Below are 26,058 nucleotides of genomic sequence, written 5' to 3'. Positions count from 1 at the left end.
TGACCGAGTTCTCTCATTGGTCAGTTTCCTGTCAGGTGACCCTCAACTGTCCACTCACAACACACTGCGGAAGGTCGCGTCCTTGGTTGCCGGGGCGCAAAATGGCGGGCCGCAAGATCTACGGGAAGCTGCGGCACAATGCAGACTTACCAGCCGCTCTGCTGCTGCCCCCGGAGCCGCCCTCCGCCGTCCCTTCTCTGTACCCGCCCATTGTGGCCTCAATGACCGCTAAGAGCAAAGCGTCCAAGCGGCGGCGCATAGAGGGGCACTACTGCCGTGTGCATGCGCAGACCGACCCCGCCGCCAAGCTGAAGCTGATCACCGGCCTGCGGCGGCTGAAGTATGTGGTGCACCCGCAGACCCCGGCGGTGGGCGCCGACCGCTGGTACCAGCACTTCACCAAGACGGCGTACGTGAGCGGGCTCCCGGGGCAGAGCGAGGGGGTGGCCGGGCTGGGGGAGCAGGAGCTGTCCGGCCTGAAGTCTGTGCTGTGCGAGGCCCTGCTGCAGCAGCTCTACTACACCACTAAGGGGCGCAGCTTCCTGTACCGCAGCCAGGAGCAGTCCGCAGGACCCTTCCTGACCAGCGCCATGTCCATCCTCCTCAGCCGGTGCGCCCAGTACAACCCCGCCTTGAGCCGCTGCAGCCTGGGTGAGTGCAGCCAACATGGCGCCCGCATGGAGCGGAGTGCACCTCCCCTGTATATCCCATCCTGGGAGTTACTCCTTCACCTCCCCGGTGTATCCCAGTGTGTGTGTGTGTGTGTGTTTGGGGGGGTCCTGCACCTCACAGTGTACCCCTTCCTGGGACGGGGAAATGGTCCTGCACCTCCCCGGTGTACCCCGTCCTGGGACAGCAGGAATGTGCCCCAGTCATATGGGGTCCAACCGCTGCCCCCTCCCGATTCAGAGAATGGAGATTTGTTGAGCCCTGTATGAATGGAACGGAGATCGAGCATGTGATCTGTTGCTCCTCCTCCATTCATTCTCAATAAGACCGATCGTGTCAGGTGCTGCTCTCAACCTCCATCTCCAGTTGGACGACTTCTAAACTTGGATCAATCCAATCCCCTTTAATAAAGGTGAACTCCTGAGGTTGTGTGTGACTCAAAATGCTGCTTGACCCGCCAAAACCTCAGCCCTCATATGCAGATGGGACACAAAGGAAAGTTCTGGTTTGCACATGTGTGGATCCCTTTCGCCCCCGGTCATAATCGGTGCACTTGCTGCGTAATTACAATATGAGATACATCCCGCCCATCGCTCAGTGCCTCGGGATATTCCTAATCATGTTGGTTGTCCTTTTTTCTCTTACAGATGTGAAGCCACAAGTGAACTTTTATTGGCTGCGTGGTGAGACCAGGGTTCCTCTGGGCCACAGAAAAGGCCGTATCGACCCAATCAGATTTCAGGTGGATGATACCCCACTTGTACAAATCAGAGTGCCCGAACCCCTTAAAGAAGTAAGTCTTATTGTGTAGTGAGAAGTTATATTGTTTCTGTATCGATAAATCAAGATGCCGCTGATTGCTGTCATTTAACTCCTTCCTGACCTATGAAGGATGTACATGTCTTACAGCACAGCTCTGTATGCCGTGTAGTGGCCATTCTTGGGTACTGCAGACCAGCATGTTATTGAAGTGAATGAGTGCTTAACTGCAGTACCCAAGAACAGCCACTACAAGGCAGTGTACAGAGCTGTGTTGTCCCTGCTCTATACATAGTGGATATGCTGAGTATTGGACCCCTACTGATCCTATGGACAACCCGTTTGAAAACTCTTGAGCAGAATAATGGTGCATTAATGTTTTTCTTATTTTTATTTTTTTTTTTTAGTTTGTTCCTTTAGATTTCGTTGTACCTGAAGAGGTTCCTGTTGTTGCATACGAGCCGAGCCAATTACCGCTGTTCCAGAGACAATATGAGAACAATATATTCATAGGTAAATCACAGCAGAAAGAAAAACCTTTTTAAAGGGGTTCTATGGAAATAGAAGTGAATTATAGGAAATGTCATAACTAAATTCCTGCTTTAATGAGCAAATTTAAATTTTCCTAGGGAGGTGATCGGTATAGAACTAAAGTGGCCGTCGTCTTGGTACACTGACAGAAACCTATTCTGATTGTATATAGGGCAGGTGCCTCTGAGCATATGCAGTAGCAAGCACTGCTGCTGGGACCTGGAGACACATGGACAATGTAATATCACGTTCTCTCCAGATTACAGCAGCTGCTGAGGATGCTCATGGTCCTCTTACCTCAGCACCCTGGCATCTCCAGTGTAAGATCAGAGAGATGGGGAGGACAGCAGTGTGAGCAGCCTCTTCTTACCTCAGCACTCCTGGTATCTCCAGTATTAGATCGAATAGACAGGGTGGACGGCAGTGTGAGCAGCCTCTTCTTACCTCAGCTTACCTGGTATCTACAACGACATTTAAATGACCTCGAATTCAGTGCCTGTGCACCGCCTCCTATACCCCCCCCCCCTCCGCAACACGCTGATGGGTTATGACAGGCGGGTGCCTGGTGAAGTTCCCTGTTAGCGCCTTCTTGGTCCTCCTTCGAAACTCAGCTATAAGCTGAACTTCAGAGGAAATGACAATTGACACTACAGACCAAAAGTTTGGACACACCTTCTCATTTAAAGATTTTTCTGTATTTTCATGACTTTGAAAATTGTACATTCACACTGAAGGCATCAAAACTATGAATTAACACATGTGGAATTATATACTTAACAAAAAAGTGTGAAACAACTGAAAATATGTCTTATATTCTAGGTTCTTCAAAATAGCCACCTTTTGCTTTGATGACTGCTTTGCACACTCTTGGCATTCTCTTGATGAGCTTCAAGAGGTAGTCACCGGAAATGGTCTTCCAACAATCTTGAAGGAGTTCCCAGAGATGCTTAGCACTTGTTGGCCCTTTTGCCTTCACTCTGCGGTCCAGCTCACCCCAAACCATCTCGATTGGGTTCAGGTCTGGTGACTGTGGAGGCCAGATCATCTGGCGTAGCACCCCATCACTCTCCTTCTTGGTCAAATAGCCCTTACACAGCCTGGAGGTGTGTTTGGGGTCATTATCCTGTTGAAAAATAAATGATGGTCCAACTAAACGCAAACCGGATGGAATAGCATGCCGCTGCAAGATGCTGTGGTAGCCATGCTGGTTCAGTATGCCTTCAATTTTGAATAAATCCCCAATAGTGTCAGCAGCAAAGCACCCCCACACCATCACACCTCCTCCTCCATGCTTCACGGTGGGAACCAGGCATGTAGAGTCCATCCGTTCACTTTCTCTGCGTCGCACAAAGACACGGTGGTTGGAACCATAGATCTCAAATTTGAACTCATCAGACCAAAGCACAGATTTCCACTGGTCTAATGTCCATTCCTTGTGTTCTTTAGCCCAGACAAGTCTCTTCTGCTTGTTGCCTGTCCTTAGCAGTGGTTTCCTAGCAGCTATTTTACCATGAAGGCTGCTGCACAAAGTCTCCTCTTAACAGATGTTGTAGAGATGTGTCTGCTGCTAGAACTCTGTGTGGCATTGACCTGGTCTCCAATCTGAGCTGCTGTTAACCTGCAATTTCTGAGGCTGGTGACTCGGATAAACTTATCCTCAGAAGCAGAGGTGACTCTTGGTCTTCCTTTCCTGGGGCAGTCCTCATGTGAGCCAGTTTCTTTGTAGCGCTAGATGGTTTTTGCAACTGCACTTAGGGACACTTTAAAAGTTTGCTCAATTTTTCTGACTGACTGACCTTCATTTCTTAAAGTAATGATGGCCACTTGTTTTTCTTTACTTAGCTGCTTTTTTCTTGCCATAATACAAATTCTAACAGTCTATTCAGTAGGACTATCAGCTGTGTATCCACCTGACTTCTACACAACACAACTGATGGTCCCAACCCCATTTATAAGGCAAGAAATCCCACTTATTAAACCTGACTGGGCACACCTGTGAAGTGAAAACCATTTCCGGTGACTACCTCTTGAAGCTCATCAAGAGAATGCCAAGAGTGTGCAAAGCAGTCATCAAAGCAAAAGGTGGCTACTTTGAAGAACCTAGAATATAAGACATATTTTCAGTTGTTTCACACTTTTTTGTTAAGTATATAATTCCACATGTGTTAATTCATAGTTTTGATGCCTTCAGTGTGAATGTACAATTTTCATAGTCATGAAAATATAGAAATTTCTTTAACCACTTCGCGCCAGAGCCTGTTTTTGCCTTCGTGACCGGGCCAATTTTTTCAATTCTGACCACTGTCACTTTATGAGGTAATTACTCTGGAACGCTTCAACGGATCCCCCTGATTCTGAGATTGTTTTTTCGTGACATATTGTACTTCATGATAGTGGTAAAATTTCTTCGATATCACTTGCGTTTATTTGTGAAAAAATCGGAAATTTGGCGAAAATTTTGCAATTTTCAAACTTTGAATTTTCATGCCCTTTAATCAGAGAGATATGTCACACAAAATAGTTAATGAATAACATTTCCCACATGTCTACTTCACATCAGCACAATTTTGGAACCAAAATTTTTTTCTGTTAGGAAGCTATAAGGGTTAAAAGTTGATCAGCGATTTCTCATTTTTACAACAAAATTTACAAAAACATTTTTTTAGGGACCATATCTTATTTGAAGTGACTTTGAGGAGCCTTTATGACAGAAAATACCCAAAAGTGATACCATTCTAAAAACTGCTCCCCTCAAAGTGCTCAAAACCACATTGAAGTTCATTAACCCTTCAGGTGCTTCACAGGAATTTTTGGAATGTGGAAGAAAACAATGAACATTTAACTTTTTATCACAAAACTGCTACTTTAGCCTCAAATTTTTAATTTTCACAAGGGCTGCCAGAAAAAATGGACCCCAAAATGTGTTGTGCAATTTCTCCTGAGCACGCTGATACCCCATATGTGGTGCAAAGCCACTGTTTGGGCGCACGGCATGGCTCGGAAGGTAAGGAGCGCCATTTGACTTTTGGAATGGAAATTTGACTGGAATGGATAGCGGACGCCATGTTGCATTTGGAGAGCCCCTGAGGTGCCTAAACAGAGGAAACCCTCAACAAGTGACCGAATTTTACAGTCTACTCCTCTGTATAAATTAATCTAGTGGTGGGAAAATAAGTAGATAGGTAAATAGTCACTAAACCCATAGATGAATTCCCACAGAGGTGTCATTTCCATAATGGGGTCACTTCAGGGGGGATTATGCTGTTCTGGCACTTTTCAGAGTACCAGAGCTAAAGAATCCCCCCTGAAGTGACCCCATTTTGGAAATGACACCCCTCTGGGAATTCATCTATGGGTTTAGTGACCATTTTAACTCGATGGATGATTTCCAGAAACAAGCACGCAATGGAAGGTTTAGATTCTGGAGAACCCCCCCCTGGAAATTAAGTGAGCTCTACTCGAATATGTCATTCACTAAATGAACCAAATGTTTGAATGACAAATTGGGATACATTTTTACAGTTTAAAAACGTGGTTCTGTGTGGTAGATTTTAAAGCAGTCAGTGACGCATAAGGCTGGCAATGATGGGCATTGTGGGCAATAGTAGCGGGTATCACGCCTCATTCCTCTCTTAGTACATACACGACATCTTTTCTGGGGGTTCCTTCTTGTTTCCGTTGCTGGAATAAGTGCAATAAAATGTCGCTCGGTGAGTCTTATCACATCCTCAGATTCTAATGGATGAGCGGGGCTAACACTTTGAAAGACAAGATTTTCAATGACCTTTTCTTGATAATCAAGAAAAGGATCTGAATTTCCTGCTTTTTTGTACAACACAAAAGAATTGTATGTGGCCACCTGAAACAAATAACCAACTTTTTATACCAGGTATAGGACTTTCTTGATACCTGGTATGGCTGTAGAACCTGGTCTGCAAGGTCCACACCCCCCATGTGTTTGTTGTAGTCAATGACTGACACAGGTTTTTGCTTCGGAGTGGTGGATCCTAGTTCTACAGTGGCCATCTGTGTGGATCGAGCTGAGGACAAAAATATCCCTCTTATCCCTATATTTCAGGGCAAGCAGCTCTCCGTTGCGTACAGCCCCTGACTGCCCCTTTTGGAACTTTTGGTTGACCAATGGTTGTGGAAACCCCTGACTGTTTTTACGGATGGTCCCACAAGCCCCGATGTTGTGTTCAACCAGACTTTTAAATAGGGGTATGCTGGTGTAATAATTGTCCACATATAGATTGTAGCCTTTTTGAAAAAATGGACTTATCAACTCCCAAACAATTTTTCCAGATGTCCCCAGATAAGTAGGGCATCCTGGTGGGTTTAGTTGGCTGTCTTTCCCCTCATATATGCGAAAAGCGGATGTGTATCCGGTTGAACTTTCGCACATTTTATAGAGCTTTATTCCAAACCTTGCCCTTTTAGATGGGATAAATTGCTTGAGGTGCAGTCTTCCTTTGAATTTTACGAGGGACTCATCTATAGAAATATTTTGTGTTGGGGTGTAGAGGCTTAAGAATTTTTCTGACAAATTTTCAATGAGGGGTCTAATTTTATATAACCTGTCATGTTCTGGGGCATTTCTGGGCAGGCATTGACTATTGTTGTTAAAATGCCAAAACCGCATGAGCATTTCATAACGGGTCCTAGGAAGAACGACTGAAAACATAGGGGTGGCTTGAACAGGGTGGTTGGACCAGTAGGATCGAATGCTCGGTTTTTTAACAAGCCCCATGGCAAATGTAAGTCCTAAAAAATTTTTTATTTCCGGGACATTAGTTGGTGTCCATAAATTTGCCCTAGCATAGTAAGATCGGGGATTCTGGCTTATGAATTGGGATGCATATAAATTTGTTTGCACGACAATATGCTCTAGCAAGCTGTCTGTAAAAAACAAATTAAAAAAATGAATTGGTCCAAAATCTTCCACCTCCACATTTATACCAGGAGTGGCGTTGAAATCAGGGCTGAATGGAGCAGCCGAATCCGAAGCCTCCCATCTGGGAAATGCTAGATCATGTGGCAAAGCCCCTTGTACACTGGCGTGCGCCAATTCACTAGTAGCAGGGACAGCGCTTGTACTGGGCAGTGTTCCCTGATTTGGAGACGTTTCTCCAGTAGCGCTATTTGCCCCTATTGCTGTACTGGTCCTTGGGCTTGAGGATGGAACAGAATCACTGCTCATTTCTGAGCTCTGTGTCGCCGCTACTAAAGCCCTTAAAATCCATATCTCCATCTGAGATTGCGCTGTCATCAATGTCAGAACATAGCAGGGCATACACCTCTTCTGCGGTATAAGTCTGACGGGCCATTTTATTTTTATATTTTTTGACGGGACCGACCGACCGGACGGGACCGACCGACCGACCGGATGGGACCGACTGACTGACCCTAACTCTTACTTTCTTTTTTTATTTATTTTTTTTACTTTCACAGTGGCAAGGCTGACACAGCTCTTGTCACACTGTTTCTCCTCTGCTCTCTCACTAAGATCGGAGGAGAAACAGTGTATTTATCAGGCAGATTGCCCGGAAAGTTTGTTGCTAAAACAAACTTCCCTGGTGATCTCTCTGATTGGCTGGTGTGACGCTGACATCATCGAGACCTGAGCCAATCAGGTCTCGATGATGTCAGAGGTCACAGCACCGGGATCCCCGCCGCTCCTGAGGTATGTGGGGGGTCCCAATCGCCGACCACCAGCTGTCACTATCTTTTAAATGCCGCGATCGCTATGGATCGCGGCATCTAGAAGATAGGAACAGGTTAACATCATGGGGACGTGATCCATTCAGGTCCCCATGATGCCACATGTCAGAGCTATCGCTCTGAACCGGTACCGCAGCGCTAGCAGAACCCTGGGGGTCCTGAGCGCTGCGGGACGACCCACCGTTTTTAAACGTCGGCGCTGCACAGAGCCCGGGCAGCGCCGACGTTTATGTACAGTGGGCGGTCCTGAACCGGTTAAATGAGGTGTGTCCAAACTTTTGGTCTGTACTGTATATACTGCGCTAATGTAGTATTGCAGTGTATATAGTATAAGCCAATGTTTACCAAACTCCAGTCCTCGGGGCCCCAGCAGATCAAGTTTTCAGCATTCTCTTAATATTGCTCTGGTGATAAAATGTATTTTTCAATGCTTCAGAAATTGATACAGGTTCCCACCTGTGCAATATTAAGAAAATCCAGAAAACATGGTTTGGTTGCTGTGAGGATGGGGTTTGGGAAGCACTGGTATAAGTGACCAGACAAACACAGGTAGTGTGTGTTTTTTTGTTTTTTTTTTGTTTTTTTTTTACATTTGAGATAACCCCTCACCTTATTAAAAATAAACATATGGAATTGCCACTTTCAGAAAAGTCCCATTCAAAAAGACGGAAAACTAAATAACCTGATTGGTAAACGTTGTAACGAGAGAACCACCAGAACTGCGTTTTTTTTCTTCTTTATTTTCAGTCATCATGCCTCCTTAATAAAATCCAGTAAAGAGAACAAAATGTCACATGAACCCAAATGCGGTACAAGTGAAAACTGCAGCTCGTTACACAAAAAAAACCACCAAATTTTCAGAGTTCCATTGACAAACATAAAACTGGTACAGGTCTTAGAAAATGGTGACACAAGTCCAAGTTTAATTTTTATTTTTTTTTACAATCTTCCGATTTCCCTTTTAGTTTTTGGGGGGGATTGAAAAGCATGATTGGTGTCAAATTAAAGAATTGTGCTGCCAGGTCATTTTTTTTTTCCAAATAATAAATGCTGTAAAAATGAAACCTTAAAAAAACAATGGTGGAATTGTATATATTTTCACAATTTCATCTGACTTAGAAACTTTTGTTTGCCATTATTCAGTAGATTTTGTTAAAATAAATGGTGTCATTCAAAACCCGCTAAAAACCAGCTCTCATGCTTGTATTTGACGGAGGAAAAAAAAAAAAAGTTAAGGCTTTTGGAAAAAGTGAACGGGGGTGGGAGGGAGGAGATGAGGCACAAAAGTGCAAAAATGAAAAATGCCCAGCCCTGAAAGAGTTAGAGGATTAAAAATAATACACTCCATCAGTGTAAAAAAAAAATAAAAAAATATTGAAATGTAATAAAAATAGGATGAATCCAGATCCGCCCTCACAACACTAAAATGAGACGCAAAAAGGAGTAAACAGCTGCTGCTCTATCTGAGGGCAAACGGGTCACCAACATTTATCCAGGACGGACTGTGCAGATGAGAAAAGCAGTCTCTGTATGAGCCACCACAGAAATAAAATAAAAATTATCTATTGCAATACAACGCATTTCAGGACCAGTCTGATTCCATTCTCAGGTACACATTGCAGCAATAAAAAATCCTAGTAAACACATGACCTAAAAAACTATTTTGTAGTGGAAACCTATCAAAGAATATTCAAATCTATTGATACTCAAATGTGTGTGTGTGTGTGTGTGTATAGTGAATATGAAACCACAAATAAACTTTCATGCCCACTCTGAACTAATTGATTGGTTTCATTCAAGATGTTAACGGATGTGATCAACGCACTGGTTCAGACCCTCCGGTGTTATTGGACATATTAGAAATATAAAAGGACTCGCTCTCAGGGCTGTGGAGTCGGTAAGCCAAACCTCCGACTCCTCAATTTCCATGGCACCGACTCCGACTCCCTCATACATGGCTCAAGTTTAAGTGATAAATTTACTGTAGCACAGATTCATCTCAGCTAAAAGTCTAGACCCTTAGATCAGGAATAGGACGGACATTTATAGGATATTTCATAACTTTCCCAAATTCTTATGAAAAAATATTCCCCACAAACTGCATTGAACTACTGTACCCAATTTATGGAGTTGGAGACGGTCCATTTTATACCGACTCCACAGCCCTGCTCGCTATTGACTGATGAAATCAATTTGGCGTCTTATCTGGATTGAACTCAATTAGTCAATTTTCAACATGTTGAAGTAAAACGTTTTGATACACTATGGGTCAGTAGAGCATTATGCACGTTACATCTATACTTGTTTGTGCGCCTTGTTACCGTTTGCATCGTTCTGCCTATATAGTATAAATTACAACCACATTCCAGAAGGTATATAGCATAGGTTCATTCAAGAATGTAATATAATTAGAATATACTTACATACCTGGTCTAACCTATTTGTGGTTTCATATTTACTATATATATTCATATTTATTTTTTTTAAAATATCAATATATATATTATTCTTTGATAGGTTTTCATCAAAAGTATTATAGCAATTTAGGCTGTTTGATCTAATGAGTCATGACTTTTGAAACGTGCTGGTGTTTTATTTCAATGAATTATTTTTATTTGGTTTCTGCTGACTCGTCTTATTCCATATGTAAATGAGGGGGCTTCAGTGAACCCTTGGTGTGGCCAAGAGCTCGGTGCACTGTTACCCTAAATTTGCATGCTGAGCAGTTCACGGATTCTGATTGTCGGCGCTCGCTTGGCCTGAGTGATCTCTCGCTGAACCCTAACCCCTTTGCATGCACGCTGACCATGAATGAGTCGGCACTCTGTGTGGAGCCCCTCTTTCATCATTGCATCCTGATAGTGGCCACCGCTCACCACACTGATACACCCAGAAATGTGGCGAGAGGATCAGTCATGTGCGCCTCCTGCATTCAGTGTATCAATTAATAAACCAATATCACCACTAACGCTTACCCAGTCTGTGATGCCGTGAAGCCAGTAGGATTGCGTAACTGATCCAATCCGCCCTCTCTGAAGCTGCTCGCTACATTTCTGGGTGTAGCTAACTGTGGAAACTGACAGGAGGCACTGATAAAGGGGTGTCCTGCCGCTGACTCCTTTTTATAGTCCGTATGAAAGCGCATCAGTTAAAGTTCAGGCAGCCCTTGCACTGGCCAAGCGAACGCTGACTATCCGAATCATGGTACTGCTCACTGCAAACTTCAGGGAAGTAGTGGTGCACATAAGCTCTTGGCTGCGCTAAGGGTGCACTGAAGCCCCCTCATTTGCATATGGAACAAAACAAGTATTGAAAGTAATTACAGCCATGTAATAGGCCCTATAAAAGTCATAGCAGTACATAAGTCCTATATGTAATTTGCACTCTCAAGGGTGACACTCCCTTAAAGGGAATCTGTCAGCAGGGTTTTGCGACCTCATCTGAGAGCAGCATGCTGTAGGTAGAGAGACCCTGAATCCAACGATGTGTCACTTGGATTACTGAGTGCAGCCGTTCTGACACAGAGTTCTTAGATTTAACAATGTAGCAGAGCTGAGAAAGCGAACCCTGCTCACACCAGGCTTATATATCTATACATATAGACATTGAGCTGCTTAACACAGGAGGGGGCGGATTTGGACCTGCCAGCTAGTCACAGCAATGTTAATCATCAGGTGATTAATCCTTCAGTCTAAGTAGACAGCACACAGCCGAACATGTGACACATCGTTGAGTTCAGTGTTTAACTCCTACCTTATGCTGTCTTCAATTTACATAGCATAAACCCGATGGGTTACCTTTTGGGATGCTTTCATTGTGCTTTTCCTCACATTCGTAGGTCCCATCAAGGCTTACATTCCGACGTATGTGTTGATGGGGCCATAGACTATAATGGCGGCAGCCGAGCGAATGTATGTGTGTGTGTGTGTGTGTGTGTGTGTGTGTGTGTGTGTGTGTGTGTGTGTAAACTTACTGGAGAAGGACACCCAAACATAGTAGACTGCATCTGAGTGACCACCTCCAGTAGGCGTAAACCCCTGAAAATGATGCATGACAGAGCGCAGCTCGCTGTCTGCACCATTATAGTCTATGGTCCCGTCAGCACATACGTCTGAGTCCTGTTTTAGGGGGGTTAACATGAGGCAGGGCCACGCTGCAGGAAGCCTGTGGCAGGTGTCCCTGGGCTTAAAGAAAATGTCGGTGGTGCGGAAGGAGCAGAGTCCCTGCTCTGTACATTGATTTCCTGGTGGTGGGCTTCAGAAAAATTTCCATTTTTCTGAAGCCCACAGTCGGGAAGCTAAACTATAAAAAATACGGTACCTTTTTTTTTAGCCGTGGTAAAGGTAAAACATTTTGCGTTAAATCTACTTGCTATTGTAACAGACTTAATTTTACATTTTCACACAGCCAAATGGAAAACGCATGTGGGATAAAAAATACTCCTCATTATACCCCTAGATGAATGCCCGGAGGGTTTTAATGGGCTATGTTGGCTATTTCTGCTGTTCTGCCAATTGGGAGCTCTGCACCCCCAAACTATTCCAGCTAAATATGTGCTTAAAAAATGGTGCTCATTCCCTTTTCAACTCTGCCGTGATTCCTACCTAATAGTATATGTATTTGTAAATTTCTATCTTCACGAGAAATTTCTTTACAAATTGTGGGGTCCTTTTTCTCATAGTACCCCTTGTAGAAAATGTAATTGGGGCTAATATATTTTTGTGGAAGAATTTTATTTTATTTTTTTCTGGTATAACTGCCCAAAGTTTCTCGTGGGTTCAAAATGCGATGTATTTCTTGACAAGTGACCGCATTTTAGAAACTACACTCATCGGAGGTTTCTGCTGTTTTTTGCTTCTCGGGGACTCTGTAAATGTGACATGGCGTCTTCTATCTGATCCTCCCAAATTTTGAGTTCCAGTAGTCAAATGGCAATCCTCTTATCCTGCCCCGCTGTGAAACCAAAATGTAATTTCTGACTGCATGTCAAGGAACTAGCAGAAACTACCTAACAAATTCTGGAGCTTCATTTTTCTCCTATCAACCCTAGTGAAAATGACAAATTAAAGTTGCACCTTGAAACGCTTTAATATGTACACATTATATATTTGAAATTGGGACTACATTATTGCTGTAGAAAATGTTAAAAACGAAGGTACTTTGCTCATAAAATTGGCCAATTTGTTGGGTCCCTAAACCTAATATGATGCCCCTCCCGGGCTGAAAGTCTACAAAGTTAGGTAGGATCAAGCTCTATTTAATACGCCTTAGACTGATGTTCACACTTGTCTTTCTGTTTTGGAAGTGCCCATCTTTTTTTTTTTTTTTTTTTTTTTTTTTTTTTTTTTTTTTATATTCCCCCCCCCCTCCCTTTCACTGACCGAATCTGCATGTGAAAATAAGTCACAATCTGTACTAGTTTCTTCCGTAAATCGGATGAGACTCACCCATTCGAGTCTAAGTGTGATCATCCAATTTTTACAGATGCATTGCAATTCTGTAACAGGAAACTGTAAATGATTGCTGCTCTAAAAAAAAAAAGCATGTCCCATTTTTATGGATGAAACTCAGTCCGATTTTTCTTCTTTACTCTCATGTGAACCTACCGTTACTGTGCAGTTGACTCTGAGCTGGTGAGTGGCTGCTCCGATCTCTCCTGTACACGTAACAGAGGGATTTCTACCATAAATAAACAAATTGTTTCGAGCTCAATTAACTAGAAACGTCTGAATTGCTTAGCTAGATAGAAGATGCATGTTAGATTTGTAAAATTTTGCCTCGTCAGGAACCCCAGGACTGGCTGTGGTGGGAAGGTGTTAAGGAAAAATGGGGAGAAAGTGATGATTAAAATACCACCAGAAGATATTAGGGTTTAAGAATAATTCTCTATTCCTATTAAAGGAAAGAGATGAACAAAGTAAACAAGTACTTTGTGGATTACAGTTTCGTTTCCCCCTAAAGTAACAATCGTAAGAACTAAATGCTAAAGCATATGTACCCCAAAATGGGGAGTGTAGAAATTGCATCTCTTCCCACAAATAGGATCTCATCCTGATGCACAAATGACTGCTATTGGTTCTGTAATGGTCAAATGAAAAGTTTTATATATATATATATATATATATATATATATATATATATATATATATATATATATATATATATATATATATATATATATATATATATATATATATATATATATATATATATATATATATAATGTATAAAAAAATGTATGTGGCCTTTAATGGGATTGTCCATTCTAAAAACCTGCATTCACTTTGTGACTGCAGACTTCAGTCCTCACAGTATGCCCACTGAAGAATAGTGTGACAAAGTATGTGATTTGCGTACATGTGGCCACATGCCAACAAGACTGTATCTAGCCTCTCTCAATGCAAGTGTATTGAGCGAGGCTGGATACAGTCTAGTTGGAATGTGGCCGAGAGCATGCATATCGCAAACTTGCTGTCACATGGCAACTTGCGGTCACATGGCAACTTGCTGCCAGCACTGGAGAATCCTCAGTGTGCAGTATGTAAGGATTTACAAATTTGCAGTTAGTGACTGGAGACTTGTAGGTTTAGGCTATGTGCCCACTTAGCGTTTTTCAAGCGGATATGCTGTGGAATTTCCACAGCGTAAACGCTTGTGAAACGCTATGTTATCCGCCCCCCATGGTCCCCAATGTGATTACGCAAGTTCAGTGCCCATGCTTCGGACTTTTCCGCAGCACTTTTGCTGCGGGGAAAAATCTGCAGCATGTTCATTAATTTTGCGTTTCCGCAAGCGGAATTGCCTTTGCAGTGCAATAAAAAACGCAAGGCAATTCCGCATGTGGAAATCGCGCGATAAACGCGTGCGGAATTCCGCATGCGTTTATCCGGGAGAGGACATGCAGAAATGAAGCAGAAAATTTCTGCTTCACTTCCGAAGCGCGGGCGTACAGCCTGAAACTGGACAACCCCTTTTAAAGTGTCAAAATGAGTTAGTCCTGAATGGGTAAGTGGCCTCAACCCCAGTTAAAATGACTTTTTTGCATGTGTTTTGCTGCTGTGAGAGCATTGAAGAAGCAAATAGGCCTGGCAAGAGAACCAGCAGTGTTTTGGAGATTTTCCAATTCTTCACCTAGAAAGCATTCTTGGCTGTGGATCCGGACAAACTTCTGCTCCATCCTTTATAGGTTCCAAGTTAGATGACCCTTGTAGCTTTGGCCACACACAGTTTCACCTTGTGCCGGACAAATTCAAGAGGGAGAGGCTACAAAAGCTGAACCGAGGAGACCACGTAGAAGTATTCCTGCGAGCAAATGCCATAGCAAGTCTTTTTGCCTGGACAGGAGCACAGGCCATGTACCAAGGTGGGTTGTACGAGTGAGTGCACTGGTTTAAAGCAGGATTCCTGTCTCAGTCAATTATGGCAGGTCCTGGGATATGTCCTAAATGTGTGATAATGCAGGACTCCGAGGCGAGATCTATATCTATCTTTGGATCGGGGCTGAGTATTTCACTACTGAAAAAATGTCTGGCCTTGGTGTACAATTTTCCAGTCACTCTATGTAACTGCAGACTTGTGAATCCTCACATTCCGCGCACTGAATTCTGTGAGGATTCTCCGGCTGTGGGCACGCAATTTGCATACATGCAGTGACATGCCGACTAGATGTGTCTGGCCTTTCTCAATACACTTGCATTAAGCGAGACCGAGCACTTCTAGTCGGAATGTGACTGGAAGTATGCAAATCGCACTCTTGCAGTCACACTACCACCTGCCGCTCCCGGCATTGGAGAATTCTCACAGTGCACACTGTGCACGATGTTAGGATTCACAAGTTTGCTGTCAAATAGTGACTGTAGCCCAAGGCCGAACAACCCCTTTAAAGTATTATGAGTGGATCTCAGTGGGCCCCAGACCCTGACAGTGAGTTTCAGTATGTTGGCTTTGTAATACTTATACATATAGGTCCAGCCGCACACAGATTTGGTTCTGTTTGTGGAATGGTCGGTCGGATGCCTCATTACTGAGCTGTCCTTCATAAACCTTTCACAGAGAGCGCCCCTCGCAATGACTGTGTGCTGTAGTGCAGACCTAATAAGAACTGCCTAGTGTGACCGGCTTATTTTTTGTACTCTAATTCTTTTTTATTCTGCTGCAGGCTTCTGGAGTCAGGCAGATGTCACGCGGCCTTTTGTCTCACAAGGTGTTATTTCTGACGGGAGGCATTTTTCATTTTTCTGCTACCAGCTGAATACTTTGGCTCTGGCCATGGATATAGACAAAGACCCGAATCGTAAGAACATTTGTTGGGGAACTGAAAGTGCTCCTCTTTATGAAACGGTGGAAAAAGACGACATCAAAGGATTTAATGATGATGTGTTTAGACAGCTAGTTCGCTTTTTCCTTAACTCGCCGGCGTAGATCTGTGGCCTGAAAGAAAAGAATAAACCTTAGTTATTTCATATGTACATATATATATTCAGACATTTACTCCTACACTTCAGGAAATAAAATGAAACCTCAGATTTTTAGACTTGTGATTGAGTGTTTTGATATAAGAAAGCGAATGTTTTTTCTATAATATTGGAGAGTTTGTGATTTATATGGGAAACTCTTGTTCTAGATGCCTGGGTGCTATTGAGTATTAAATTGGAATCTGTCACCAGGTTTTTGCTCCCCCATCTGAGATCAGTATGATGTAAGGGCAGAGCCCTTGATTCCAGCAACATGTCACTGGGCTGCTTTCTGTCATTTTGATAAAATCCCTGTTTAATTGTAAAGTGCTGCGTAATATGTTGATGCTATATAAATAAATATTATTATTCTGCTGATCTAGCAGTTCTCTGAATGCTGAGCTTTGTATAACCCCTCCCACACCTCTGATTAACATCTTTCTGCCCATGCACAGTGTACACAGAAAGCTGCCAATCAGTGGTGGGGGCGGGGTTATACAGAGCTTATGCATATGGTGGACTACATAGCAGGTTTACTAGTCCTCTAATGATCTCCTGCTGAAAAAACACTGATCTTATAAAAACGACACTAAGCAGCCCAGTAAGTGACACATTGCTGGAATCAGGGTCTCTGTCTTTATATTTATACTACACTCAGATAAGGTGGCAAAAACTTGGTGACACATTTCCTTTTAAAATGTCCTTTTTGTTAAAATGGAAACATCTCCCCAAAAATAAGATACCACATGGCGTCTTACTGCTGAAGTCCTTCAATTGATCAGCTATTGATAGGATCGACTGAGACGAAGATACAGTAGTATGGAAACGTTTGGGCACCTCTGGTCAATATTGCTGTTATTGTGAACCTTTGAAGATGAAATGATCTCTAAAAGGCCTAAAGTTAAAGATGACACATTTCCATTGCATTTTAGGCAAAAAAAAAACCCCCATTTTAATCTGAAGACCCGGGGTCTTCCGTGGGCTTAATACTACTCAGACAACACAGGGTGAGGGTAAAACAGTGTGGCAATACTTTATTGAACCACCAAACAATAACATATAGAACACTCCCAGAAAATGCCCAAGATGGTGCAAAATTAGAGTCTCGCCCTTCCGCTCGCCCGCCAGGAATAGATTAGCTGCGACTTTGGGACTTCCAGGGCTCACTTACCTCAACCAGTGGCCCCCCTCTTTTGGCAGGCCCCCATAAAGACGATGTAGTGGCAAGCTTTACGAACCTGCCAGTCCATTGAGGTACAAAGCCAGGAGACCCGAGCGTCCCACTCTGGCTTCTCCGAACGTCTCCATGGGTTCCAGGTGACCTCATTGTCTCAAACTGGCTTTCTCCGAGTGTCTTCATGGACTCCAGGGGACCAGATGGTACCAACCTGGCAACCCCAAACAACATATCCATGGGGCCAGGTGAGCTCATTGTACCAACCTGGTTTCCCCAAATGAATCCATGGGTTCCCTGATGGTCAATGGAGCAGATCTGTATCCTTTCTGCCAGGGCCGTGTACCCTTAGGCTGGAATCCTGTAGAATCCAAATTTGTGTCCCTCTGGATCAAGCCATGATACCAAGCTACTGTCCTGAAGAGTCTCTGAATCTCTGATTCTCTTTGCAGTAGGATAGAAAACCCTTTTTATGTTTACATATGTGGCTAAGGTAATCATTCATATGTCAGGGGGAAAGGTGCAGGGCTCAGGTCTCATTGAGCATTTAAACAATTTACATAGATGGTAACCCCCTGTTCTGGAAATCAACTACTAGCTGGCTTAGTACAATATGTACTTAGGCTAGAACAAGTGTTTGTTAATATGCTAAGTCACTGTCCTTCTTGACCAGCCAAAGAAACATACACTTTTGTGTTGACTTTTGAATGTATTTTTCTTGACCTAACAAATGTAGATGTCTGGCTAATTAAAATTAGAAGCTGTGTCGTCACATCATCTTTTACATTTTAAAAATTACAAAAAGGAAAATTGGCAGATGCAAAAGTTTACAAAGAAATGCAAGAGCGTAATAGGGTCTTATCCAACATAAATGATAAAGTATCACAACTGCTCACCTAAGAGGCTTGTGTGTGACACTACTGAGTTTGTCATGACTCCGGAGAGTACAGAATAACTTCCATTCCCAGCATCTAATTTTGATGCAAAAGCTTGGGCACCCTTGGAGATGTGTGCTCAGAAAACTTTGACCAAGGTTTCAGACCTTAATTAGCCTGTTGGGGTTATGGCTTGTTCACTATCCTAATTAGAAAAGGCCAAGTGATTCAAATTTCCCAGCTTTATAAAAACTAAGCCTCCTCTAACCTTGTGCCAAATACAGCTGCCATGGGGTCTGGGGGATAATGTGGGTAAATAGCTGGCTGAGTGATAGAAAGCAGAGGGTGGTTATCAATGGAGTAAGCTCAGGGGGTGTCAGGGTTACTAGCGGGGTGCCTCAAGGGTCTGTCTTGGGCCCTATATTATTTAATATATTTATTAATGATCTAGTGGAAGGGTTGCATAGTAAAATAGCAATATTTGCAGATGATACTAAACTTTGTAAAGTAGTTAATACAGATGAGGATAGGGCACAGCTACAGGAGGATTTAGATAAATTGGGGAGTTGGGCCAAAAAATGGCAAATGGGGTTCAATGCCGATAAATGTAAGGTCATGCACATGGGAAAGAAAAACAGCAGTCACCCATACATATTAAATGGGAAACCGTTGGGGAAATCTGACATGGAGAAGGACCTGGGCGTCTTGGTTAATAGCAAATTAAATTGGAATGCCAAGTGTCAGGCAGCAGCTGCGAAGGCAAATAGAGTCATGGCATGCATCAGAAGAGGAATAGGGGCATATGATGAGAACATTGTTCTTCCTCTGTATAAAGCTCTGGTAAGGCCGCACTTAGAATATTGTGCACAGTTCTGGGCTCCGGTGCTCAGGAAAGACATATTGGAGCTAGAGAGGGTACAAAGGAGGGCGAGTAAGGTAATAAAGGGAATGGAGGGACCAGAATACCCAGAGAGGTTTGTCAAAATTAGGCCTATTTACATTGGAAAAGAGAAGGCTTAGGGGAGACCTCATAAACATGTATAAATACATCAGGGGGCAGTACAGAGATCTCTCCCATGACCTGTTTATACCAAGGATGGTGACAAAGATGAGGGGGCACACTATGCGTCTGGAGGAAAGGAGGTTCCTGCACCAGCATAGAAGGGGATTCTTTACGGTCAGAGCTGTGAGACTCTGGAACTCTCTGGGAGAGGAAGTGGTGATGTCCAACTCACTTAAAGAGTTCAAGAGAGGCCTGGACGCCTTTCTTGAGAACAATAAAATTACATTTTATGCTTAGTTAATTAATCCAGGGATTTAATCTGACTGCCAGATTGGTGTCGGGAAGTGAATTTTTCCTCATTGATGTAAATTGGCCTATACCGCATGGGTTTTTTTTTGCCTTCCCCTGGATCAACGCTGCGGAATAGCTGCAGTGCACAAGAAATAGGCTGAACTGGATGGACGCTTGTCTTTTTTCGGCCTTATAAACTATGTAACTATGTAACTTTTAAGCAGCTGCTTAGCACTCTGAAAAATGGTAGAGGCCCGCAAAGCGTTTTCAAGTTCCCCTTTCCTCAGTTCAAAATGTAATTAAGAAATGAGTTAACAGGAACAGTGGAGATCAAGATAAGGTCTGGAAGACCAAGCAAAATTTCAGTGAGAGCTGCTAGTAGGATTGCTAAAGGGGCAAATCAGAACCCCCCGCTTGACTTCAAAAGACCTTCAGAAAAATTTAGCGACTGGAGTTGTGGTGCATTGTTCAACTGTTAAGAGACACCTGCACAAATATGGCCTTCATGGAAAAGTCATCAGAAGAAAACCTCTCCTGTGTCCTCACCATAAAATTCAGCTTTAGAAGTATGCAAAAGAACATCTAAACAAACCTGAAGCATTTTGGAAACAAGTCTTGTGGACAGACAAGGTTAAAATATAACTCTTTGGCCACAATGATCAAAGGCATGTGTGGAGTAAAAGGCACAGAATTTCAGGAAAAGAACATCTCGCCAACCATTAAGTATGGGGGTGGGTCAATCATGCTTTGGGGTGGTGTGGCACGGGAACATTTCACATGTAGAGGTAAGAACGAATTCAATGAAAATTCAACAAATTCTTGATGCAAACATAACCCCATCAGTAAAAAAGCTGAAGTTGAAAAGAGGGTGGCTTCTACTTATGAATAATGATCCTAAACACACGTCAAAATCCACAATAGACTACCTCAAAAGGCGCAAGCTGAAGGTTTTACAATGGCCCTCACAGTCGCCTGATCTGAACATCATTGAAAATCATTTCATGTTCAACTTGCTTAAGTGTTCACAAGATCAGTATTTTTGAGCAGGGGCGCATAAACTTTTACAAGCCACTATAAGTCCCCAAGGGGGGTGATGATTTTTGTTCTACAGGCAATTAGAATGTGTAACAGGATCCATTTCTACATTATAGAGATTTACCCCTTTTATATCCCAGCCATAGGTGATAAATGTGTGATGGGTGAGGAGACCCTGAGTGAATACATGATCACCACTCCCATAGACTGTAAATAGTGTGGTCATCTCTTGTGCTTCTTTACATAATGCCAACATATTCCACAGTGCTTTAGAGACCTTGTCATCACTGTCTCCATTGGGGCTCACATCAAATGTTTGTGGGAGCAGTAAACTTGCACAGTACCAAGTTATTCAAAGTTTATGGGACTGATTGAGACAACAGAGTGCAGGCCAATGAGGAATTCACCCGACTGGCTGCAGGTAAACGCCTGTGCTTCTTGTAAGTTCAAGCAGTCATTAATCATTTAAAGAAGCATTAAACAGCAGGTCCATCCTGTGCTGCTTCCTTCTAAGCTTGGCTACACCGGTCGGATAGGGCATTGACATCATGCCAGGAATGTGCCAGCTCCAAGTGGAGGGCAACTTCACCTGCAGCCCGCGCTTCTGCGACAGTTCCCTCTTCTTGCCGTCAAGCCCCTGGACCTGACCAAGGATTCTCAAAGCTCTTCCCTGATTAGCTCCAGCGATGTATTTGACAAAATGATCAAATATAGAGGGGGCGCAAAAGTATCCTACTGTATGGATGTACAGTGGGATATGTCAGTCGGTCAGAGGTGTACTGTGGCCTTGGAATGATTAAATTTCCTTTTAATCTAAGTTGATTTTCTTCTCTGTCCATCTTTTTATAACCTGCTGACTGATGAGACTCATTCTGTATCCTGGGTCCTCATTAACCATCAGTCTGCACCAGATAATACTGTTCTGGTTGTGGCATTTATCATCTGCTACAACCTATAAAAATTAGAGCAGATGTGATGTAAAGGCCACCATTCTCCTGGGTATTTGCCCATACACCGTAGACAACAGCTACCTGAGAAGTTACGCCTGCCATGCCATAATTCCACCCAGTCTTTCTTGATTGACATTCTTGAGTACAGGGTACATCATCTTTACTCTGTCTTGGTCTACGTTCCTGTGAAAAGGTAAGTGACACGCAGCTATTTTTTTCCCCTCAAAATCTAGCATCTGATATGTCTAATTTAGAAAGCCCTGGAATAAAGCTAGTGATTCAGGAGGTTGAAGAGCAAAAAGCAGCTCACAGGTACCCTTTAAGATGCATATAGTTAAATGTTTTTTTCTTATGACCACTGACCATATTAAAAAAATAAAAATAAACATTTTCCACACTAGAGGGCAATGTCGGACCATTACATTTTACTAGACCGGGCCATTGATATGCTGGAACATCTATAACCTCAAAGGAGTTGTCTCGGCTTAGAAAGAAAGTCTACTGTCACTCTATGTGGCTGCTGAATCATGACTGTATGTTATGCGCACGCTGTCATGATTTCCCGTGCAAGACGGCCACATGTTTTTATGTATAAGATTTGCACGCTTGCGGTCACGTGCCGACTAGACTTGTGCTTCTCTCAATGGAAGTGAACTGAGCGAAGTGAAAGAGAATGTAGTTGGCGCATGACAGCTAGCATGGAAACCGAATACACGTGTTACATGACCGCCTGCTCACATGGGATATCATGACAGCGTGCGTAACACCACATGTCATGATTCAGCAGTCACATAGAGTCACTGCAGACTTCTGTCCAAAGCTTGGAGAGAACCCCTTTACTCAAAGGCTCGAATCTCAGCTGTGAATTAATTATTCATATATTTTATTACGGTTTACTTTTATTTTTATTTTTTTTATTAAATATAAATTTTCCCACTTGCAAAATGTACTGTATGTCGTTGAGTCCCCCTAATATAATATAATACTTCTGGAGATTACATGACTTAATAAAAAAATAGTGCATTATTGTTGACAAATCCCCGGGTCTGGATGGGATACACCCGCGAGTACTGCAGGAATTAAGTAACGTCATAGATTGACCATTATTTTTAATCTTTAAAGATTCCATAATAACAGGGTCTGTACCACAGGACTGGCGTATAGCAAATGTGGTGCCAATATTCAAAAAGGGGACAAAAACCGAACTTGGAAATTACTGTGGGTAAAATTCTGGAGGGTTTCCTAAGAGATGCTATACTAGAGTATCTGAAGAAGAATAACCTCATGACCCAATATGAACATGGTTTTACGAGGAACCGTTCCTGTCAGACTAATCTGATCAGCTTTTATGAGGAGGCAAGTTCCGGACTGGACCAAGGAAATGCAGTGGATGTTGTGTATATGGACTTTTCAAAAGCTTTTGATACGGTTCCACACAAAACGTTGATACATAAAATGAGAACAATGGGGATAGGGGAAAATATATGTATGTGGGTTAAGAATTGGCTCAGTGATAGGAAACAAAGGGTGGTTATTCGTGGAAAACACTCAGACTGGGTCTCAGTTAACAGTGGGGTACCACAGGGGTCAGTATTGGGCCCCCTTCTTTTTAACATATTTATTAATGACCTTGTAGGGGGCATACAGAGTAATATTTCAATATTTGCAGATGTCACTAAACTCTGCAGGGTAATCAATACAGAGGAGGACAATTTTATATTACAGGAGGATCTATGTAAACTAGAAGTTTGGGCTGATAAATGGCAAATGAGCTTTAATGGGGATAAATGTAAGGTAATGCACTTGGGCAGAGGAAATAAAATGTATAATTATATGCTTAATTGTAAAACACTGGGCAAAACTGTAACTGAAAAAGACCTGGGTGTATTGGTGGACGACAAGCTCACGTTTAGTGGCCGGTGTCAGGCTGCTGCTGCAAAGGCAAATAAAATAATGGGATGCATTAAAAGAGGCATAGATGCTCATGAGAAGAACATAATTTTACCTCTATACAAGTCACTAGTGCGACCACACTTAGAATACTGTGTACAGTACTAGTCTCCGGTGTATAAGAAAGACATAGCTGAACTAGAGCGGGTGCAGAGAAGAGCGACCAAGGTTATTAGAGGACTGGGGGGTCTGCAATACCAAGACAGGTTATTACACTTGGGGTTATTTAGTTTGGAAAAACGAAGGCTTAGGGGTGATCTTAATACTATGTACAAGTATATAAGGGAACAGTACAAAGACCTTTCTACTGATCTTTTTACTCTGAGGCCTGAGAGGGGGACAAGGGGGCATCTTCTACGTCTGGAGGAAAGAAGGTTTAATCATAATCACAGATGTGGATTCTTTACTGTAAGAGCAGGGAGACTATGAAACTCTTTGCCTCATGATGTTGTAATGAGTGATTCACTACTAAAATTTAAGAAGGGCATGGATGGCTTTTTTGAAAAGTATAATATTACAGGTTATATATACTAGATTCCTTGATAGGACGTTGATCCAGGGAACTAGTCTGATTGTCGTATGGAGTCAGGAAGGAATTTTTTTACCCAATGTGGAGCTTAGTGTTTGCCACATGTTTTTTTTTTGCCTTCCTCTGGATCAACATGTTAGGCTATGGGTTGAACTAGATGGACTTAGTCTTCCTTCAACCTTAAAAACGATATTACTATGTATTATTTGGCTACTTGGTAAACATTTTGGGCCATATACAAGGGCTATATTTACAATTTCAGCTTTTGATTTTTTCTTTCACAAATTGTGACGAAGCAGCTTCTAATCTTAATCAGCCAGATGTCTAGATTTGTTAAGCCAAGAGAAATGCACTATTGTGTTTGTGTTGACTTGTGAATGTATGTGTATTTCTGTGGCTGGTCAAGATGGACAGACCAGTATTTGTATAACCCTGAATGTTTACTTCTCTTGTTCGTGAAACAATGATGTTTGTTACTATGCTATTTGCATATTGTACTAAAGCCAGCTAGATGTTGATTTAAAGAGCCCCTTGCTATACCAACTATGTAAATTGACTAAACACACAAATAATGAGACCTGTGCCCTGTGGAATAATACTCTCCCTAACCCTTGCTCTGTGGATGTGTACTTAAAAGAACAAATGTGAACTATTTAAGGAACATATGCCTCTGTAGCAGGCAGATTTGAAACAGAGAATTGAAAGAGACTTTACAAGGAGAATCAAAGATCAGACCTCTCTTCAGACCATCAGCTTGGTAGCATGGCTTTATCCAAAGAGACATAGATTTGGATTCTACATGATTCCAGCCTAAGGGTATATGGCCCTGACTGGAAAGATACAGATCTGCTCCATTGACCATCAGAGAGCCCATGGATACATTTGGGGAGACCAGGTTGGGACGCTGAAGTCTCCTGGCCCCATGGATATGTTGTTTGGGATTGCCAGGTGGGACCCTCCAGTCGCCTGGAACCCATGAAGCCAGATTGGGACCAGCTGGTCATCTGGCCCCATTGAAACTCTCGGAGAGAGCAGGGTGGGACCCTCGAGTCTCCTGGCCTTGTACCTCGATGAAGTGTCATCTTCCTAAGCTTGCCGCTACCTCCTCTCTGTGGGGGCCCACCAAAAGCGGGGGACCACTGGGTGAGGTAGTTGGCCCTGGAAGTTCCAAAGTAGCAGCTGTTCTATTCATTCCCAGGCGGGCTAGCAGAAGGGTGAGACTGTGTAATTGTGTAATGTTGTACCATCTTGGGTATTTGCTGGGACGGTTCTATCTGTTTATCGTCCGTTTGGTGGTTCAATAAAGTATTGCCACACTGTTTTACCCTCACCCTGTGTTGTCTGAGTAGTATTATGCCCACAGAAGACCCCGGGTCCTCAAACAAGTATTTGGACTTTCATTCAGTGAAATACACTAATGTATAGATTTCTAAGAATCTCTTTGTTTCGCAGCAGTGGCGTACAATGGGTTGTCAGTGCACAGGGCAAGTATCGTGCACCCACCCTAGTAACAGTGTTCCCTTAAAACAATGACTCGTGAGTGCCTTTTTTAATCCTTTCACCACCTTGCCATTTTTGTGTTTTTCGTTTTTTGCTCCCTTTCTTCCCAGAAGCATACGTTTTTTTTATTTTTTCCATTCATATAGTTGTGTGAGGGTTTATTTTTTTGCGGGACGATTTGTACTTTTGAACGACATCATTGATTTTACCATATAGCGTAATGGAAATCGGGAAAAAAATTCTGTGGTGAAATTGCAAAAAAAGTGCAATTTATCGGTCGACCATGATGGCACCACGAGAGAGGGAATCCGCCCACCAAGGACAGGAAACCTACAGGCTTAAAAGGGGGCGGCCCTCCCTCTCCCCTCAGTTTTGGTGTCCTGTCCTTGATGGAAGGAGCCTATCGCAGGCGTGGAAGATCTGGAAAGAATGGCGACGGCTGTCGTAGCAGCGCCCCTATCTGGGATCGGCAGCTCCAGCGTTTGGCCATGCTTGTGTGCCCCTATCTGGGAGAGGCACAGCATTCTTGTGCACTGGGAGTTTTTTTGCAGGGGGCTGCGCCCCTGTCTGGGGTGGCAGCCCCTCTTTTCTGCCTCAACCAGGTGCACCTCACGTGGG

At 43.1% G+C, this 26,058-nt stretch overlaps 1 protein-coding gene across 1 annotated transcript; it reads left to right on the top strand.

Annotated features, from left to right (window-relative positions):
* Positions 1-32: 32 nt before the first annotated feature.
* On the top strand, positions 33-16,211 carry MRPS30 (mitochondrial ribosomal protein S30). Its single transcript, XM_073680306.1, has 5 exons — positions 33-651; positions 1,317-1,462; positions 1,836-1,941; positions 14,867-15,043; positions 15,839-16,211. The coding sequence occupies exons 1-5, from the start codon at positions 102-104 to the stop codon at positions 16,099-16,101; spliced, it is 1,242 nt and encodes a 413-aa protein (XP_073536407.1). The 5' UTR covers positions 33-101; the 3' UTR covers positions 16,102-16,211.
* Positions 16,212-26,058: the final 9,847 nt, after the last annotated feature.

The sequence above is a fragment of the Phyllobates terribilis genome, unplaced genomic scaffold (genome assembly GCF_046119375.1).
Source record: "Phyllobates terribilis strain yellow unplaced genomic scaffold, ASM4611937v1 Scaffold_1__5_contigs__length_1240528914, whole genome shotgun sequence".
NCBI lineage: Eukaryota > Metazoa > Chordata > Amphibia > Anura > Dendrobatidae > Phyllobates > Phyllobates terribilis.
The sequence above is the reverse complement of the archived record's forward strand: the minus strand, read 5'-3'. Positions and strand labels throughout refer to the sequence as shown.